Source organism: Aptenodytes forsteri, unplaced genomic scaffold (genome assembly GCF_000699145.1).
Source record: "Aptenodytes forsteri isolate BGI_AS27 unplaced genomic scaffold, ASM69914v1 Scaffold54, whole genome shotgun sequence".
Classification (NCBI taxonomy): domain Eukaryota; kingdom Metazoa; phylum Chordata; class Aves; order Sphenisciformes; family Spheniscidae; genus Aptenodytes; species Aptenodytes forsteri.
The window spans coordinates 12,582,042-12,602,665 of NW_008796044.1; the positions used below are offsets into that span (position 1 = coordinate 12,582,042).

Sequence of the window (20,624 nt, forward strand, 5' to 3'; positions counted from 1 at the left end):
TCCCTGAATAAATACCCCCCCCCCCCCTTGTAGTCAAGGTCCTGGATTTCATGGCAATACTAGTTAATCTAACAGTAAAAAGCTCTGCAATTATTTGGCTCTAAGGCTTGGGTCCTTGCCCAGCTCTGACATACACACGCACACACAAGTGCACTTCTCCAGCAAGGGAGCAGGCGATGCCTCTCCTTTTCCTCCTCCTCCAGTCCGTCACGGAAGGGCTGGCTCTTTAGCGAGGGAGTTCCACCTCCTGCAACTTTCTCCCTCGCTGCTCTCAACCTGTGCTGCCGGAGTTTCAGCCAGCAAAATCCCTTCTTGCAGGAATTTCTCCGAGCCCTCTCCTCTGATTTGCAAGCACCATGGACCCCTGGCAGCCAGCAAGGTGCTGCTGCGGAAAAGGATTTTCAGCGGTGAGGGCGGAGAGGCAGTGAACTTCAGGAGAGGTCTCTCTCCTGTTGCAACAGGTAAGGCACGCTGCTCGCTGGTATGGGAAGTTGAAATGACTCAGGGAACAGTCTGTACAGCATGGATGGAGGAAGGCATGGAAGATGCAGAGATTTAGTCATGAAACTGCTTTTGCGTGTGAGTTACTTTTGCTGGAAACAGCCTTATCCTAAAGATAGACATTTGGGATGCAAAGGGAGAGCCTTTCATCTTTTCCTCCCTTCTGGCAGCCCTAGCATGGGGGGTTATGGAAGAAGCCAGGAAAAGCTTCAGCCGTGTTTGCATGGAGTTTGCATCTGGTCTTAGCTGGGAAACTTCAGCATGTTGCAGCCAGTGAAGCAGGTGGGCTCCAGGTAGCAAACGCGAAAGCCACACTGCAGAACAAGGCAGGCGAGGAGGGACTGAACAGAGAAGCGCTCCAGGTGTCTGCATGGGGCAGGATTCCTGCAGGGCGCATGCTTGTGCTGGAGTAAATGGAAGTGCTGCTGCAGGAGCAGTGATGGCGTCCGGCTGTAGGCCCAGTTGTTGGCCATATACAACCTCACTAACCGGGGTGAGGCGGTACCGCTCCAAGCTCTGTCTCTGTGTTCTCCATTAAGCCACTTCCATTGTCAGCTCAAACTTGGCTATGCCTTGGGGATCCCTGCGTGTAGATGTGATGCTGGCGTTTCCCCAGGCCTGCCTCCCTGTTACGGCCAGGCAAGAGCTCCTTGCCTGCCCTTGGTCCTCCTCCGCAACGGGCAGCAGAGCCAGGGAGCTGAAGTGAGAACCACCGTCCCTGCTTCGCACGGGAGCACGTATATCAACGTGTGCGTGTTTGCATCGATGCATCTTTGTTCACTATCAGGTGCCTGATGGCAAAATGAGATGAAATCCCAGAGCAAATCCAGTCCCAGTTCAGGGCGTGCAGGAATTATTTCACCTTTACATGTGCAGTGCTGAGAAAAGAGGTAAAAATACAGGGAGGGAGGCCTGGGCACTTGGAGCAAATGGGGCCCTTCCAAACAGCAGTTACCAGCTAATCAGCCTCCTGGGGGAATTAAAGGCAGACTCGGTGGAGTGGAGTGCTCCAGAGGAGCAAAGATCAGCTGTCACACGACAGGGGTTGCTTCAGACAAAACTCTTAAAAAAGCTGGCGCTCACTCGGGTTTGCTGCTGCGCAGGGCAGAGAGTTTCCAGGACGCGTGAAAACTCGGGCTGTGTGGTGGCCAGAGCTGGGCAGGCTTTGCCAGGGCAGGCAGGGCTGCGGCTGACGGGCTCCTGCTTTGCCCAGGGTGCCCTGGATCCAGGCAGGAGGGCACGGAGCCTACTGCGTCCTCTGCCCCGGCACTCAGGGGGGCAAAGAACAGGCGTGGAATACATATGGATCTGCCACAGCTCTCCAGGCTGTCAGCTAGAGAGACCTGGGAGGTTATCGGAGCCTCGGGACGGAAAACAAACAGTCTGTATCGGGCTCCTAAGGAAGGCTGGGCTGTCTCGGTATTCGGGGAGGCAAAATCACCAGGCTTGGTATTGTGTGCCCTTATCATCTCCTAATACGCAGCACACCTCACCTTATCAGGAATAGTTCAGGGACATCCGCCTGTCTGATAAGTGGTTGGGGTTCCTGAGGGACTAAGCAGGCAAGAGGTTTCAAACCCAGCCAGGGGCTGCAGTCTCTGCTTCTCCCTGTCTGCTTGTTGCACTCTTAACACGTTCCGTAACATTGCAAAAGTGAGCCCAACTGCCCTGTCCACGGAGGGGAGAGCGCAGCAGGATCTGCTCCTCTCCCAAGCCTTTCCCTTAGCTACAGCTTGCACCATGAATGTATTTCAAATCCTAATGCTCTTAGAAACCAGTGCGTCTCCCAGCGCTCCAAACAAACAAGCATCATTCATGTACGAAGGGAGAGTTCAAAGGAGGCGTAACACCTGGAATCAAACATCTGTTAGAAACTAATGCATTTTGCATCCTATGCTCCTGCCAACTGCTCCAAGGCAAGTCCTAGAGGATCGTTCCAGCTACCTCCATGCTACAGAAATGGCATTCCCTGCTCCACGCACCTCGCTTTGTTTTTTGCCACGTGTGGAGTACGCAAGTGCAGCTGCAATTCAAGCAGTAGTGGGCTTTCTTCTGTATCGTGTGCAAGCATACGAGGTTTAAATACCCTCAGCCCTTTTTTTTTTTTTTTTTAAACTGGGTTGGCAACACCAATGCTCCATTGTCTATTAGCAAGCCGATTTGCTGAGCAAGCAATTTTTCTCTCAGCCACACTTGGCAATGGGGCAGGTACTGGTTTACTAGCAAAGAAACTTTCTTTCCTAATTCTTGGAAGAAGGAGCTCCAGGGAGGGGCAGGCTGCAAGGGCTGTTAGGAAGGTTTGTAGCTCAGAAATGAACAAGCAGCAGGTTTGAAACAAACCAAAGGAAGTTTGTTTTTTGGGTTTTTTTCCACGCAGAGGGCATAATTAAATTCTGGAACACATTGCCACAGGACATTGCGGAGACCAAAAGTGTACTTGGCTTCAAACAAGGTTTCGATCCATTGGGGATGGATCGCTCCAGTGGAGGTTATTAAACGCAACAGCCCAAGAACAACCGTGTGCTTGCACTGATGCTGGAAAGCGGGAGAAGCAGCACACTACACGTGCCTTGTTTCTTATGCTCCTCCACTAAGCAATCAAAAGTGGCCATTTTGGGAGAGAGATTATAGAGAGATGGCCAAGCATGGCTATTTTGTTGTTCTTACGTTGTGGGACTATTTTGGACTGACCAGGTTGTACCTTGGATAGATGCTGTGACTCAGGCAGCCCGGGATGAGCTGGTTAGGCTGGTTATGCCATGAACAGGTACTCCATATGGCTCAGGTTGACAGGGACATTGTGTGCCCAGCCTGGTATCTGGTTGTCACAGGTGCTGCGAGCAGCATCCATGCACAGCTGCCTGCTCTGCAAAGGCGTTGCAATGGCAAGACCTTTCAGAAATGTGTTTCCAGCAGACAGTCTGGAGTGGGAGGTAGCGCCTTGTGCTGGGAGCGTAAGGAGAGCTGACAAGGACACGTTGTGGCAATGAGACCAGCCTGGGCAAACATGCCTGTCTGAGGGTTAATCTTTTCTCTGGTGAAACACTGAGCTCCCCAGGCCAGGGGCTGGCTTTGCAAAGCTTGTACGGCACTGTGGATACAGCAGAGGAGATGGGCTGCTGTAGGCAGGTTTCCCGAGGGCAGGCAGGTCTGGGAGCTGAAGGTTTTCGATCAGCTTGCAGGTATCTCTTTGCATTCAATAAATGTCTGCTGCAGAGAATTTCTGTGGCACAGCTGCTGGCATCCTGGCCAGCCATCCTTTTACGAGGGAGGATCATGCCCTGATCAACTCATTCATTCTCTGTCCTCTGTGTCCTTACGCTGCCTCCGAACACAGGAGAGGGACGGGAAGGAGCAGCACAAGGCAGACAGATGGCATCAGAGTGAAAGAGGCTGCAGGCAGAGCGGAAAGCTGCTCTCCGTGCTCAACTTCAGGCACCAGAAGGGAAAGACCAGCAGGGTGCTGGGCAGGGGAATGAGAAGATCTTCATATCAGTGCAGGGACAGGTCTGCTGGTGAATGAGAATTGCCTGGTAGGAGAGAAAAAGGTGAGGGAGGAGACACGGTGGCCAGGGCTGTGCTGCAGGGCAGAGAGAAGTCAAGCAGTCCGCATCCTGCTGAGTGCCGGCGCTCCTCACCTGCATCCAGCGGGGCACATGGTCCTTCACGCAGCTCTTCATGCCAAGATGCTTTTGGACTCCTTCCCAACAAATTTTACTGATTGTAGGATAACATGTATGTTCCCCACAGGTAATCACAGAAAGGGCATCAGAGGACTACCGGCACTCAGGTGATGTAGCCTATGTCCTCATTGCAAACATCCAGGTTGAGTTGAGGTGAGGATGAGGACTTGCAGGGACAAACAACTTGGGGTTAGAGCCCCTTCAAGCACCAGGCAGAGCTGCTGCTCTCCGGGCTGGGGTGGGAGCTGAGCCCAGTCTGTATTCGTAGCTCTGCTGGGTCAGATGGGAGTTGTGTACTGGGATCCCAGAAAGGATCTCACAGGCTTTGCAGCACCTAAATAAACAGCTGTTTTGTGAGCAGCAGAATTCATGAAGCTTGGTTGCCTGGGGCGCTCTCTCTTGTGTGGATTCTCTGATGTCTAATAATTGGGTTGGGCTCACATTAGAGCCTTTTCTTCCAGCTGGGAGTCCTAATTTGGATTTCTCTCCTCTCTCCTGCTGCTTTTCACAGGCTTGTGCAAACCTAACTCCTTTCAAATCTTTACCTATCTGGTTAAATTTGGCTGAAACTGGCCAGTGGATCCAAAAGGTAGCAGGGAGGACCAACAACGTGGTCCCACACACCAGCTTCCCTCAGCAGTCTGCAGACAGGGGAATGATTATCACTGCAAGATAATCTGCATCCCAAGCATGAGGAAAAGAAAGGCTCAGTATGAGTTTTGGCAGGAGCAAGCAATCAAGAAAGAACCCAGGATCCCTTGTGCGCTCTCACAGCCTGTGCTGATGGTCACAGCATGCCTGTTGGGCCAGCTAGTTTGCAGTGACCAAGGTATGTAGCCCTTGGCACTAACAGCCTCCATGGGAGCTGAATCCCAGAGAGAGAGGTGCACAGTCCCAGCAGCAGCAGGGTCAGGGCACGCTCGCACGAGTACCTAGCATGCTGCAGCTGGCTCTTGTGCCAACATGTTTGGGCAGCTGCACCCTGGTGCCCAGCCCCTGGGCCCCTCGCACCCTGCCTGGTGAGCAGCTCCCACTGAGTCCCCTTCCCACCGGCACTGCCCGTCTTCAGCCCCCAGGCCTGTTTCTTTTCACAGGCAACAGGTACCCCGCTCCCATCAGAGCCACCAGTGGGATCTGCTGTTTCCTCCCTGTCTCCTGCCTGTCCTAGACACCGTCCTTGGCCAAGGAGATAACCAGGGAGGTGTTGGGTGGGTGGTGACTATCTGTGCAATGGCAGCTTCTGGACCACAGGCAGGATTTATTCCCCTGCTACTCATAACTGGGAAGGGCAGGAAGCAGTCAGTGAGGAGGGAAAAGCAGCTGATCTTTTCAGGGGAGAGCAGAGGAAGGGTATTAGGAATAATGCATAAGGATGCTTCCCCCTGCCCTTGGCACAAGCAACTCAGCTTCCCTGATGTCCCACTTTCTCTGGGACAGGAGCCGGCAGCAAGGCAGTTGGCACTGCAAGGTTCCCTCAGACCCCCACTGAGGGCTCCACAGCTCTGGAGCTGCATGATTAACTCTTGCTCTAGAATAACGTTGCAATGCAAAGACAGGTAAAGATCACTGACCCTTATAACTCTACAGGGAGTTCAAGCCTGTTCAAGTTCTCCTGTGCCTAACAGACAAGCTCCTGAAGGCTTACAACAATGACAGAGAAACCTCAGCTATGTGACATATCTGAGCCAGGCTTAGGTGTTGGCAGCAGTACAAAATCGGGCTCTCCCTGGGTTCCTCACAGAGCATTGGACAGAAATGCACATCGCCAGTGGAAAGGTGACAAGAGAAAGCCTTCGGCTTCACGTACAAGTTAATGCCTTGCTCACAGACAGAGGATGGCTTGGAGGCAAAGACATGTAGTGTCTGCTTGCTCCAGTGGAGGAGCAAACCAGGGCAGCAGGTAGAGCAGCAGCGCACAGTCAAAGCCACGAGGATGGGGCAATGGGTGAGATGTCAGAGGGGGAAGGGGGTGAGCAGCTGGCTAGGGGAGGCCACAGTAAGACATCATGGAGGAAGGTGCCTTTAGAGCCAGTCTGGATCTGGGCATCCAACTTGTGAGCAACTGGCACGGTGACAAAGGTGGCAAAAGCATTCAGCTGTATGGGGGAAGGAGGAGCTGGACATCAGAGTAACTAAACACTTCCCTTCACATGTGGAAGGGCACCCTGCTCTCTCCTCACCTGTGCAGCTATCCCATGTCTTGTACATCTGCCTTCACTGCTCCAGAGACAGTGTCCCACCACGCTCTCGCTGTCAGCCCTGAACGGTGGTCCTAGTAGGACGCCTCGCAGGTTTGCTGGCTGCGGCAGACTAGATCCAGGGAAGGCAGCTCTGTCTCAGAACGAAGCAATTCTTACCAACCCCTGCAGCAATGCAGCCTGACTAGAGAAAAAGGGTGTCCCAGCACCATGCCAGGTCTACCAGCCTGGGGCCTAGCTTGCCCCACACAAGTCAATGACTCACAGGCTTCTCCCAAACTCCTTCAAGAGAGTCTCTGTTCCTTCAATACCCTTTAGAGGCTGCTGGTCCAAACTCCCAAGGGTATCCAAGCTCCCCAGGGTTAAAGCACCTGCCTGGCCCAGCTAGCAGATGATGTGATGAGCATCTCCATGGTGCTTGTAGGACTGTATCCATTCTGCTCAAGGACTTGTATGTGACTCCCTGCCATGCAGGGGGCTCCAAGCAAGAGTCATTGCTCCACACACCAGCGTGACACTCATTAATCCCATGGCTTTCCATGGCTTTATGGCTCAGCAGCCCCCACTACAGCCTGCCCTGTCAGCACGCAGCCACTTTATCACCAGGATCAGAGCTGAACGATGAAATCATTACTGCACAGGGTCTGGGCACTGCCCACAGGACACTCGCTGCGCAACAGGAGCAACATTTCACAGCTCACTCCAAGCAAGGGCAGACCTCGGTTGTAAAAGGCACACGCACCAGGTTTTAAATGATCAGCCGCCTTGCTCCAGCCTGTCTAGCAATCTGGAAACAATTTCCAAAGGTCTATCCAAGTCATTCGGAGCTTGGAAAGATGAGATGGGGAAGGAACAGCCTGGCTGCGCCCTGGTGGAATCTGCAAGTCCAGCAAAATGTTGCACCCACATGAACACAGCACCTGAGCAGAGTGGTGCAAAACACAGTCCTGTGAACATCAGCCCTTCAAAAACCAGCCACAGGCACTGGAAAACCCCAAGATACATTGAGGAAGAAAACACTAACTTCAGGGTCTCTTTTCATTAGTTTTCTGGCTTTGTGTAGTACCTCCAGGATGCATTTCTTCCGCTTCCTGGCAAAAGCAAGCAGAATCTCTGCACAACCGAATGCAGGAGCAGGATCTCCAAGGACAGCGCCAGCTGCTAGCCCAGATTCAGCATCCCATTCAGAGAAATACCACCGAGATCATGGGAACGGCTCTGTGCCATGGCTTGGGAAGGGACGGGTTGGTTTGTTTTTCGAAGTCCAAGAAAACAATTCAAAAAACACCTGTTTCCCCACAGAATTCAAACCCCGCAGGCCTGGCTTTGTGAGCGACCAGCGGGGAACTCACCAAAACTGAGCGAGGTACCAAATGGAAAAGGATCTAATTCCCATCAGCATTGCTGCAGCAGAGAAGAGGGCAAACATTAACCAAGCAGCCCAGCCCCCACGCAGGGTGTACATGGGTTATTTCAGCACTGGGAATCAAAGCATCTCACAGACATGGCTCAACACCTGCACAAGAAGTGTACTTTTTAATCTGTGACTTTCCAATCCTATTTGGCAGGCAGCTGTAAGGATATTGCCCCAACTGTAGCTGAGCCCCTTCTGCTCAGCTACCACCTAAGCCAGGAGAAGACAGAGTCCCAACTCCTATTCACTTTCCCAAAGACTTGTACCCACCTTCTTATATGATTTACTTCCTTTGCTCTCTGTCTCTATTCCCCAATGACCATTGAAATTCAGACCCACCATTAAACGGCCCCATCACTGATTATTAGAACAACCAAGCGCATCTCCCTTCTCCCCCCCAGCTCCTAGTGCTTGTAGCCTCCAACAAAGATGTTGATGTGCTTGGGGATGGTTTTGATCGGTACCTATCCCGGGTGGGGGGGAGGGGGAGAGTGTTTCTTGTAGCGAAGAAAAAAAGGGAGAGAGAAGGAGGGGGGGGAAGTGGAGAGCGAGAGAGGAAGAAAGAGAGTTTGGGATGTGTGCTGGCAAAAGAGAAATAAGGGAAGAGTTGTCCTTATTTTCCCATCAAAACGATGTTTTTTCTCTAATCTTCTGATCTCAAAACTTTGGGCCAAGCCCCCCTGCAGCCAGCAAGGGGAATGCTGCTCTTGGTGCACTCAGCACTTGCCTTGTTTTGGGTTTGGGGTTATTACTTTTAAATGCTCCTCTTGAAGGGAATCAAAAGGTGGGGCTGGGGCCACACCTGCTTCCTGGCAGGCTGCAGCACTTTTCTGCAATACAGCCAACAAACACAGGAGCCCGCACATCGCGGGAGACCCCCGGGAGGACACCCTGGGTCATGCCCCAGCTGGCCAGAGTAGCCATGCCCTGCACCAATCCCTCTGAATCACCCATCTCCACGGCCTCCCCACGCAGACACTTTGAACCTCAGTACCGTGTTTGTTCCTCCATTTCAAACCAACAGATTTGGGCATGTCTTTGACAGAGGATCACAATTTGGATGTTAAATTTAGACACACACTTAGGCTCTGCTTAGAGATAGACGGAGTGTTTACTCGCTTTGCGGGGAGTTTGCATCTACAGGGCTGAGGGCGAAGCCCCTCAAGGCTCTCTGATCCTCATCTGGTGATTAGGAGAGGAGGCTGAATCACCACATAATGATGCCCTGGTATTTCCCTCAGTCAGGAGCATGCCTTACCTGCCTCGCTCCATCCCACCGATGGGTTTTCTCCAGCACATCTACCTCCCCACATGCAACCAGCTCCAGGAGGGCATCTGTGCCCAGGGGAGCCATGAAAGAGAGAAGCAGAGAGCTTTCAGGAGTAAAACTAACTGATCCCATGAGATGAGGGACCAGAGGCAGGTGAGGGTGTTTAAGTGTTTAATGCTTGCAGCTGATCTGGTAGTCCTGAAGTGGGTATGGCCCTTGCCACGGGTCCCATGGATCATGCACTAATTACTGTCAGCACAAGGACATGGGGTAGCATAGCTCAGAAAAACAGGAAAAATATTTCTCCTAATCTACAGGAAAAATCTGTCTCAGGCACAGTTGATTTCACCCAGTTTCAACGTGGAGATCCTTGAACTCCATTGCGAGAACCCTTGAGCTTGGCAGCGCTGCTCCTCCTTGGCAGCCCAGCTCCCACCTCCCTCTGGGATTTTAAGTGCTAGTAAATTGATTTTATGCTGTTTTCACGTTATACACAGCTTTCCCATCCACAGTAACAGAGTCACAGAAACCCACCTCGTTTCTGCTAGTTCATTATTGACACCTTCCAGAGGCGGTTCCAATGGGGCTTTCCCTGGAGCTGAGCCAAGGCAGTAGTTAAACAGATTTGCCCTCTGTTCAGAGCACTATGCCCCATTTTTCTGTTGAGCTTCACCACGGCCTTTGGAAATGTCCCAGTCCCACTTCTGGATGGTTTTGCGTTGTGAATGTGGTGTAAATGATCCCAGAAACAGCAGACAGAGCAGGGGCTGCACAGTTATCTCCTGGGAGACCTATTACTCTTCAACTTACATTAAAACCATGCTGGAGAAACAGAAACATCCAGTGTGCCATTGTTTCCCAGTGCAACCTACTAAAGAAGAAACTCCAGGCTACAAGTATTAGGTGATGATTTCCAGTCCTGGGGTGGGAAATTGCGAGTTCTCCTGGGAGCCCAGGACACTCAACTGGAATAGGCCGACTCTTGAAGGACACTAGTGTCACCAACCCTCTCCATCTCATTCTTTTACCAAAGGATAAACTAAGAGAGGGCAAACATGGGCTTGTGTGGAACTGCACAAACAGTGATAGGATTTCCCCAGCAGTATTGGTATAGAAATTGTCCAAGCAGAAGCACATGCAGTAATAAAGGTGAAATAGCACGTCTCAGACCACAGGCAGTTGCTGTCAGGGAACACAACAGGCTCTCTGTGCTAATGTTGGGGCTTTGGACATGGGTCCTGCCACAAAGAGAAGCTATTAGACTTCAAAAGCTGATAGTGATGCCTCCTAGAAAATTCTCCCTAAATTTTGGCTGCGCCTTTCAATGTTTCAGGTCATTTCCAGTGGAAATGAGGCTTCTGCCTCCTGCCCCATGTGCATAGTTACTCTCCATCCCTCATAATAACTGCTGAAGCCATTGATTGCTTTCAGCCCAGCTTGTAATTCAGAGCAAAGCTCTCAGAAATATGAGGTCATGACAGGTTTTGCAAAATAATTAGCTGGACAGAGGACTAAAACCCTGCTAATGCCCCCACAGAGGAAAAAACACCAACCTAAGTGAAGCCCTTCTTAGATGTCAGGAAATCTACAGGCAAGACAGAGGTTAAGGACATTCCAAGAGAGATTCAGAAGAAAGTTTGCGTCTTGCTAAATGCCAGAAAACCCACTCCTTGCTCAACGTTACCCTCCCATATTGAAGTGCTGGTGCCCGAGAAGGCAAGTGCTCTAGCTCCAGCTTTTCTTGTGGTTGTGGAGTTCATAATGTCTCTGCCTTGTGGGTTCTCTGATGTCTTCTGATGAGTTCACATTGCCATTTCAGTACAATTCAATTAAAAAGTCAATTAGCCCAGATACAAAGCGATTGGCTTCATTAATTCTGCTGTTCATGGAATAGCACTGTTTTTTGTTGCTGTTTTGTTCTGCTATCTTATTCTACTCTGAATTGTATGTGACTTTTCCTGCTCCACAGTCCTAAGTAGACACACGCGCATGCAGCATGCGTACATCTTCTTTCCAGGTTCAGCAGTTGAAAATGTTGGAAGAGAGCAGCTCTAGGCAAGTCCCTACATGCTGCAGAACTCTTAAGCACTGTTAAGTAACAAGCAGAGCTTTTAAGAACATGGTTTTCAACTTCTCAGAAGGAAGCACATGCCTTTCTGGATCACCTAGCCCTGTCCTCCAAGATTTTCTTTCATTTGCTGTGCATTTGGAACGATGTTGTATTTCCTAGAAGTGAAATGATGTCATCAAAAAAAGAGTCTAAATTTTGTCAGTTATGGCAAATGCAAATTGTGTTGGCTTCTCTGCAAATTCTGTTAGTTTCACTTCCTAGTGACATAGATTGCAATTCAGCTTTGGACTATTTGTTTCAAAAAGGAATGACCACAGCAGGGAGATTTCTGGATGATTGGCATCTGTTTACCAAGGAAAAAGGGATTTGAAGGAAGTATCAAATTTACAGCTTTGTATTTATCGGTAATTAGCTATCTCAGTGAGAGAATATGACACACTTTGTTAGTTAGGCTCCGATAATTTGTTCCTAACATTTGTCTTGACTTATAAATTGAACTAGTTCTGGCTTTTAAAGAGATGAGTCCTGAAAAAGTGTCTGGAAAAACAAGTCTTCCCTGTTTAAATTAGGAATGTGCCAAATGACTGGCAGGTACTTGATACATAATTTAAATTTAAAAGAGGAAGAAACAGTTCTAGATAAAGATCTCCTGGGATATCTAGGGGAAATATAAGGACCTATATTTAGCTTATCCCTGGTTTCAACCCCTAAATGCACACACAGCAGCACACACTTAGCTTTTGAAAAGAACAAGTCTTGATCCTTTAACACGCTCTGCAAAGCTCGCTAATAAGGTTACATCCTTGTTAATCACGCATGTGCTCCCCAGTTCCTTCTTTGATACACCATGTTCACAGAGATAAATCACGGAGCCGCAGATGTTCAGGAGTCGTTAGAGAAGGAAGTTGATGGCGGGTGGTCATGAATGGCAGATCCTCCGCAGGAATCCTGACCCTGGGGCTTTGCCATGAGAAGGGTGGAACCGGAGACATTACTCAACAGCTGAAGGTGACATGGTCACAGTGTCTTGCTAGAAATGTGCTCTTTCAAGCAACACAGAGGAGGCAGCCAGGGTCAGACTTGTAAATTAGAGGAACTTTGCAATAACTGAGATACAACTTGACCAGGACCTGAGCTAAAGTTGTCAAAAAGCTGTAGAGCTGGCCATTCAGAAGGAATTTGCACAACATAGCAGGGCATCTCTGCCGGGGAAGGAGAACAGATTGCTGTAGGAGGGGGAGAGGAAAGGGAAGACAAGCCATGGGGAGAGACATCAAGTCACAGTTTGTTATTGACTCTTGAAAATACATTGCAAGAACTTGTGTGGAAAGAGAAGTTAAAATGGAGAAAAGAGGATGGAGAAACGAAACAGAAGTGAGGTTTGGACTGGGGGTGGGGAGTTAAAATATGCTGTTTGACTAGAGAGAAGGCAGAACGAAGGGAGGGAGAGATCATTTGCAGAATAGGAAGTCAGCCTGATCAGAGCATTTCACATGGCTTTTCATATTTTGCCTTCTACAAGTGCAAAAACTGAAGGAGAGAACGTGAACAGGCCTGAGCCAGTATGGGGATGTGGGAGGACAGGCCTCTCACTGGGACAGAAGGGAAGAAGAGCTGAGATAACAATCACATCACCAAAGGTCAGGGTAGACAGAGCAGGGAGGTGAGGCTGAGCTCATGGGGACTTTTCCCCTAACATACTGGCCTTAATAAAAATTACCAATGTTCTTCCTTTAACCCCTGCAGGACCCAAGGAGACACCACACCATGGAAGTCACTATCAAAAGGCACTTCCTGAGTTTTGCTGTTTTCCTGATGCACTGTGTGGTCCACAAGGCAAGCTGTGAGAAAGGCAACAATTCCCCTCTGCACTTCACCCACTTCTTTTACAATGCCACCATCTATGAGAATTCAGCCCCCAAAACCTACGTGGAGAGCTATGTCAAAATGGGTATTTACAAGACAGACCCCGAGTGGGACATCAGATACAGAATAGCCTCTGGAGACAACACCGGTCTCTTTAAAACAGAGGAGCACGTGATCGGGGATTTCTGCTTCTTGAGAATAAGAACCAGGAGCAGCAACACAGCACTTTTAAACCGGGAGGTCAAAGACAGTTATATGTTAATAATCAAGGCCACAGAGAGCACCTTTGCCTACGAAGCCTGGGCCAAAGTCTTGATCCACATTCTGGACAGAAATGACTTAAAACCTCTCTTTTCACCCCCCTCCTACAAAGTGTCCATCAGAGAAGACACTCCTCTGAAAACGGTGGTCAGCACACTCAGTGCCACAGATGCTGACGCTGGCCAGAATGCCGAGTTCTATTATGCCCTCAACACCAAGTCTGACCTATTCACTGTCCACCCCACCACAGGAGCAGTTATGACCACAGGTAGGCTGAACAGCACCCATCGAGGCAGGCACCATCTGCAAGTTTTGGCTGTGGACAGAATGAGAAAGATCACGGAGGGGAATGGCTTTGGGAACCTGGCTAGTCTCATGATCCAAGTGGAGCCATCTGCCAGGAAACCCCCCTCTATCTCCTCGGTGAAGGTGACACCACCTGACTCAGCCAAAGACTTTCTCTATGCAACCCTGTCTGTAGAAAGTGGTGACTCAGAAGCAGGGATAGATTCGGTTGACTTTGTGGATGGAGATCCAGGAAGACATTTCAAAGCCATCAAATCCTACTTTGGGAGCACCGAGTTCATGATTGTGTCAACCAAAGAGGTCAACTGGCTACTTTACCCATTTGGTTTCAACCTCAGTCTGCAAGCCAAGGACAAGAGCAAGCCACCACTGTTCTCTCCTATTAGAGTTATCCATATACCTCCATCCAAGTATGTCTCTGCCAGATTTGAGAAAGAAGTGTACCGGGTCCAGCTCAGTGAATTTTCCCCAGCTGGAAGCCAAGTTGTTATGGTGAAGATCACACCAGTCTTCCCAAATCTTAAATATATTTTGAGACCTACTCCTGACAGCACAAGCTTTAAAATCAATCCTCACACTGGACTGATAACTACAGTCAGAACAATGGACTTCCATGAGCAGTCTCATTTTGCACTTGAAGTTACAACCGTTAACAGCCACGCATCCACAGCTGTTGTCATTGACATCACTGACTGCAACAATCACGCTCCAAGTTTTAGTCAGTCTTCATACCGTGGCGCCTTTGATGAAAATGTTCCTCCTGGTACCAGTGTCTTAACAGTAAGGGCTACAGATGAAGATGAAGGATACAATGGCTTTGTCACCTACACCATAGCCAACCAGAAATCAGTTCCCTTTGTCATTGACCCCTATTCTGGCATCATTTCCACCTCCAAGTCAATGGACTATGAGTTGATGCAGAGATGGTATCATCTGCGAGTGTGGGCATCAGATTGGGGCTCACCCTTCCGCCATGAAACGGAGGTGTACGTCTCCCTCATGCTGAGCAATGTCAATGACAATGCTCCTGTGTTTGAGAAGGCAAGCTGCAGTGGCACCATCCCACGGGACTTTCCTGTTGGGAACCCTGTGGCCACGGTCTCTGCAATCGACAGTGATGAGCTGCAGCATATCAAATACGAAATCAAGTCTGGCAATGAGTTACAGCACTTTGAACTGAATCCCATCTCTGGAGTAATATCCCTTAGAATATCTCTGCGAGATCTTCCTTCTGAACAGCCACTTTTCTACTCTTTGAAAATAACGGCAACAGATGGAGAGAACTACGCTTTGCCAACATCTGTAAATATCACAGTGGTCAGCCAAGGTCTCCCCGTCAAAATGCAGTGTGAGGAAACAGGAGTCTTGAAACAACTGACAGAAACTATCATACACTCCATGGAGTCTCAGTCTCAAGGCCATGGGCAGGATGATGAAACATCTCTGAACTTGCACCTTATAAACCATAATGCTCCAAAGTTTGATGACAACTTTCCACGATCTATTGATATCATAGAGACTGTTCCCACCAACTCAACTATTGCTGACCTTTCAGCTATTGATCCTGATACTGGTTTTAATGGGAAATTGGTCTATGTGATCTCAGATGGAAATGATGACAGTTGTTTTACCATTGACCTGGAACTGGGTCTCCTTCAAGTCCTTTCTCCTCTAGATCATGAACGAACCAGCTTCTACATTCTTAACGTTACTGTGTACGACCTTGGCACACCACAAAAGTCATCTTGGAAACTCTTGGCTGTGAATGTGTTGGATACCAATGACAACACTCCTAAATTCCCACAAGGTGCCTACTGGGTGGCGATATCAGAACATGTAGCAACAGGGACAACAATAGCTCAACTGAAAGCAGAAGACGCTGATACAGATGACAATGGGAGAATAAAATATTCTCTTCTAACCCCGACTGATAAGTTTGCCATTAACAGTGTCACTGGAGAAGTGACAGTTACAGGAGCCCTGGATAGAGAATTGTGGTCTTGCTATGTGCTGAAAATAGAAGCTAGGGACCAGCCCAAAACAGGCTACCAGCTGTTCTCCGTTACGGATCTCATTGTGACTCTGGAGGATGTAAATGACAACACCCCGCAATGCCTCCCAGCCCTCAATAGTGTGAAGGTCCCGGAGGACCTGCCCGTGGGAACCATTCTCCTGTTTCTGGAGGCTTTTGACCCAGACACTGGCGCTGGGGGTGACGTGAGGTACAGCCTCATTAACGACGAGGAGATGATGTTTCATGTGGATAAGCTGACCGGGGCACTCCGATTGGAGAAGGAGCTGGACTATGAGAAGAAGGACTCTTACAATTTAACCGTGCAGGTCAGTGACAGTGGGAAGCCCTTCTCTCGCTCTTCCCTCTGCCACCTGGAAGTGAACATCCTTGATGTCAACGAGAACTTGCACCCACCACGCTTTGCCTCCTTTGTCTTCAAAGGCTGGGTGCAGGAGAACAGCCCTGAGGGCACATCAGTGATGACGGTCACAGCAAAAGATATCGATAAGGGGAAAGATGGAGAGGTTCAATATTTCCTCCGAGAGGGCACTGGCCTGTCCGTCTTCCACATTGAAAAGGACACAGGTAATGACAGCTTAGTTTAATGGTGTACCTTAAAGGCTTAAACTACATGTTGTGTTTGGCCTGACTTTTTGACCCAATAGGACATTTCTATATTCTCTCCATTTACAAAGTTCCATGCATTCAAATCTTTCTTGCTTGTGCAGGGATGTACAACGTGCATCCCTGTATCTGGGGAGGAGCAAGCAGGGTTTGTCTCCTTAAAATAATGGAAAATCAATGTCTGTCCTCCTCCAAAATAGCAAGGTCTTCCCTTTCACTTGTGTACCGAATTACCCTCAGCACAAGCAAGCCCTCACTTTCCGCACAATCTCACAGCCATACAAGGTTGGTGCCACAGTTTATATCTATCTGCAGCAAAACCAGGAAGCAGACTAGAGACACAGACTGACAAAGTGGTCTGAGTTCCTTAAATCCCTCACAAGCACTTTCTGTCATTCTTCTAGGCACCATCCGGACCATAGGACCACTCGACCGAGAAGGAACGTCTCACTACTGGCTGACAGTGCTAGCTCTTGACCTGGGAACAATTCCTCTGTCTTCTGTGACTGAAATTTATATTGAAGTCACTGATACCAATGACAACCCACCTCAGATGTCCAGACCTGTCTTCTATGCCTCTGTGATGGAGAATTCCCCACCAAACACGTCTGTCCTTCAGCTTGATGCCTTAGATCCAGACTCTAGCTCAGAGGGAAAACTGACTTTTCACATCCTAACTGGAAATCCTCAAGGACTCTTCACCATTAACCTCATTACAGGTAAGACTGACCCAACTCAGCATCTGTTTTTGAGGCTTCCAAGTGCCCAGAGGATGTTACATATTCAATATAAACAGCCCACACAGTTGCCTTTGTCACACCTTCCTTCTGCAGCAAAAGTCCCAGTCTCCAAATACACTGTGTGGGGAGGCTAAGGATTGAAACCCTCAACCTGAGGGCTGCTATTTGCATCCAGATGGCTCTTAGAATGACACAAATGTGCTACTTTCAAAGCCTAAACAGAACCAAGCTGTTGCTTTTAATCTTCCCCCTTATAAACAACTGCCCTATTGCACAGCCTGAGCCAGGAAACACCCTTCTGGAGGTGACTATCTGTTCCTGAGACAGACCAAGGCAGGATTAATAAAAATGAATCCCACTGCATTTAAAGGCTCCACCCGTTCTCCGGCGCTATTAATGTAGTAAGTGTAGTAAGCCTCTTCTGCCATCTTCCTAGACTGTATCTTTCATCTGAGGATTAATCACCAGATCTTTCAGAGCCATCAAAAACCCACTGATGTTTTCTGTAAACAGCCTCCTCAAACTATCCCAGCAGAGCTGACATTGGGCCAGTCTGGCAAGGAAAGCTGTGCCGAGCCCGTCACTCCATCAGCTCCTGGGAGAAGAAGGAAGGGAGGGCACAGAGCCTGAGTATGGGAGAGGATTAATTGCATGACTTTGATCTCCTGCCGATGATAAAAGCAGTTCTCCTACTGCAGCGGGATAGAAGCCTGCTTTCAGATGAGAAAGGAGATGCATGTATTGAAAAAGGCTAGTGCAGCTCTCAATTAGGTGTTACCTGTGGTGTAATGGCTATCTGGCAGTCCTCTACAGGTGGCTAGGAGGGGGATGTTTAGAAAGAAATTGTTACGCTGAAATGTTGAAATCCTTCTGGCTGCAGAAGATTCATTGGGTGTCTCTACTTGGCACCATGTAGCTACACTTGGAGATGTCAGCTAACTCTGACCACTGCTAGCCCCAGTTGTAGCTACCTCCACTCTCAGAAGCTTTTTAGCCAGGTCAGGGCATTGCTCTGCATCCAACTTTCCCACATAGTCCAAATGACTATGCACAACTCAGCCCCACAGACAGCTTGCACAAATGCTGATCTCTGTGGAGAGGTACCTTCGGAGGCCCTGTTTTAGAAGACCACTGCCTTTTCAATGGGATATGGACCAGAAATGGCTATCAGGACACCAGGCTAGCTCCCCTCGTCTGCCGAGCTCCAGCTTGCACCCATGCACCCTGCAGGAAATTCAGCCTTCTCTGTGCTGCAGGCAAAACTTTCACCCCAGTGGGAGTGCAGCCCTACAAAGCCATGCTCCAAGGCTGCTGTGTTTTATGGTACAACAAGCGACACGGGCAAAATCTGAACATTTGCTAATGAGACCTCACCTCTAAGCCAACCCTTTAATTCCCATCTTAGACAAAAAAAAGCTCTCTCGGCTATGAGTCATCCCCTATCCATCTCTCTCTACAGTCAGGTAATTTGCATGTGAAGAGTGATAAGTTTGTCAGTCCTGTAAGAAACTCATGAGCTGATCTTATCTCTTGGACAGTTTCTGGAGGTCTCTTCCTTAAACCCTGAGCTTGGAGGTTGTTTAAGGAGCTGCTTCCAAGCCTGATGAGGATTCAGTTATCCATTGTTTTACTTGCATGTCACCGAAAAGAACAAATTATCACCTGCAAACATTGGCATGAACTGAGCAGTTTATATCCTCATGTTTACAGTATCTAAAGAGAAGTCATCTGCTACTACTGCCAGAAGGAATATCACAGCTTGTCTAAACTTCAGGGCTGTAGGCAGCTTATTGGAAACCCTGTCATATTTTCATTCTGCAGATGAGGGCATGATAGTTGCTCCGTTAAGTAGAATAAAAATATAATCTTTGGTCTCAGCCTGATAGTGCAGCATTGGAAGATGAACTGCTGGTCTTTCAGTTCCTGGTCAATCACATCAGTGCAGGGTTGTATTCAAAAAAAGGGTTATCCCAGTGCAGTGCAAATACATTTGAACAGGAGAAAAGAGAAAGCACTGCGAGTATCTGAGCAATATAGTGCTACTAGACTACTGAGGCTTATTCTGGATTTTTAGTTAGGACACGTCCTTTGTTTTTCAAATGCAGTAAATGCATCTCTTCTTTCACTACCTAAAGGAAATTATCACAAAAAGACGCAGAAATATTTCAGTTCTTGAAATGCCAGAGATCTCTATGATCCAGATTGCCAATACTCCTTCCACGATCAATCCCAAATCCTATGACAGTAGAAGAGTTTGAGTAGGCAGAGCTGCTTATCTGTGATGAAGCATTATTCAATGATAAACATTGAAGTTTCAAGAGGAAACCACAGAGGCTGCTGCTCTTAGTCATATGATTTGAGCAAAGGACAGGATAATCTGTATGTGTCAGGAGTTCTTCCAGCACTCAGATGAGAAGGGAGGCTCCTACATGCAAAGAAGACTGTGATCTAGACCTCTTCTCTTCTATCCCACACTGTCAGCAAAGAATAAATAAGTCACATCGGCACTGAAATAAGCCAGAGCACGAGAGGGCCAGAGATCAGTCTGGGTCTCTTCTAGGCAGGGCGCTCCTGGTAGGAGCCCCTTGGCAAAAGGAGGAGAGGCGGAAGCTTGTTCTCATCCTGTGTGCTAATAGGAATTAAGGTCCTGATTTACTGTTACAACAGATATGTCTACACCCAGAATAACCCTGCAGAATAGCCCTGGATAGTTATTCAGGGCACAGTGCCACACTACTGCAAGTAACCTATTTCTGGTCCTGGAACCTGCTTGTTCTGCTTTTGATCCAGTATCTCGACACAGGGGTGGGTTGGCCAGTGGAGACATAGCCAGCAAGCCCCTTGGCTTTTCCTCCTGAGGCCTTGCAAGGAGGCAGAAAGGGCTGTGAAGACTGTCCCTCAGCAGGGCTTGGCTCCTCCAGCATCCCTGAACTACCACAGAAGGGCTCTAAGCTCTTCCAGCTCTCAGTTCCCTAAAGAGGGTGGAGAAAAAAAGAGGGAAAATAAATGAAAGGCTAATGAGAAGAAGGAATAAAACTGTGCAGTGAGATGAAAGCTTTCTGCCATCGGCGATGGAATGTCTCCAGCCCAGCCTGGCAGCTGGTGCAGAGCAGTGTTTGTGGGAGACAGAGAGAGACAGAAAGAGAGAGAGACATGGAGAGATGGGCGGATAGTAGGGCTTGGGGTATTCTTTTGCTGGAAAGGTTTTCAGCTTGTTTTGCGCAGGGTTTGCAGTCCCTGGTGTGAAGGGGGTTCCAGTCCAGACAGGACCAGGAGGAACTGGGAGGCTGTGGCCCAAAGAGTCAGGATGAAGCCATTCATCCGACTGAAAGGCTGTTTGGAGAATCCTTTTACTTTGGACTATTCATCTCCAGCTCTTATCTAGTGCTTGTTCTTCTGATCCTTCTCCTGCTGTGTCAGTGTCCATGGGCTTCCCCAGGACGCCTGTAGTTCCCAGCATTTCTCTGCATGGAAGGACATCCAGAAACAGCCCGGTCTTTAAATCTGAGGGATCATTGCACTGCTGCTCCCCAAGCCAACATACCACAGGCTCCAGCTGAGCATGGAGTAGTGCAAAGCAGGGTCAGAACAAAAGGGGAGGTGGTAGGAGGGGAGGGGAGGGGAGGGGAGGGGAGGAGAGGAGAGGAGAGGAGAGGAGAGGAGAGGAGAGGAGAGG

The 20,624-nt window shown here is 49.0% G+C and overlaps 1 protein-coding gene across 1 annotated transcript in view; it reads left to right on the top strand.

Annotated features, from left to right (window-relative positions):
* The first annotated feature begins 419 nt into the window (after positions 1-419).
* FAT2 (FAT atypical cadherin 2) overlaps positions 420-20,624 on the top strand; it is a 58,870-nt gene continuing 38,665 nt past the window's right edge. Inside the window, exons 1-3 of the mRNA XM_009286050.1 lie at positions 420-461; positions 12,884-16,169; positions 16,613-16,927. Coding sequence (XP_009284325.1) covers positions 12,905-16,169; positions 16,613-16,927 — 3,580 coding nt within the window. The 5' untranslated portion in view covers positions 420-461; positions 12,884-12,904. The remainder of the gene's footprint in view (positions 462-12,883; positions 16,170-16,612; positions 16,928-20,624) is intronic.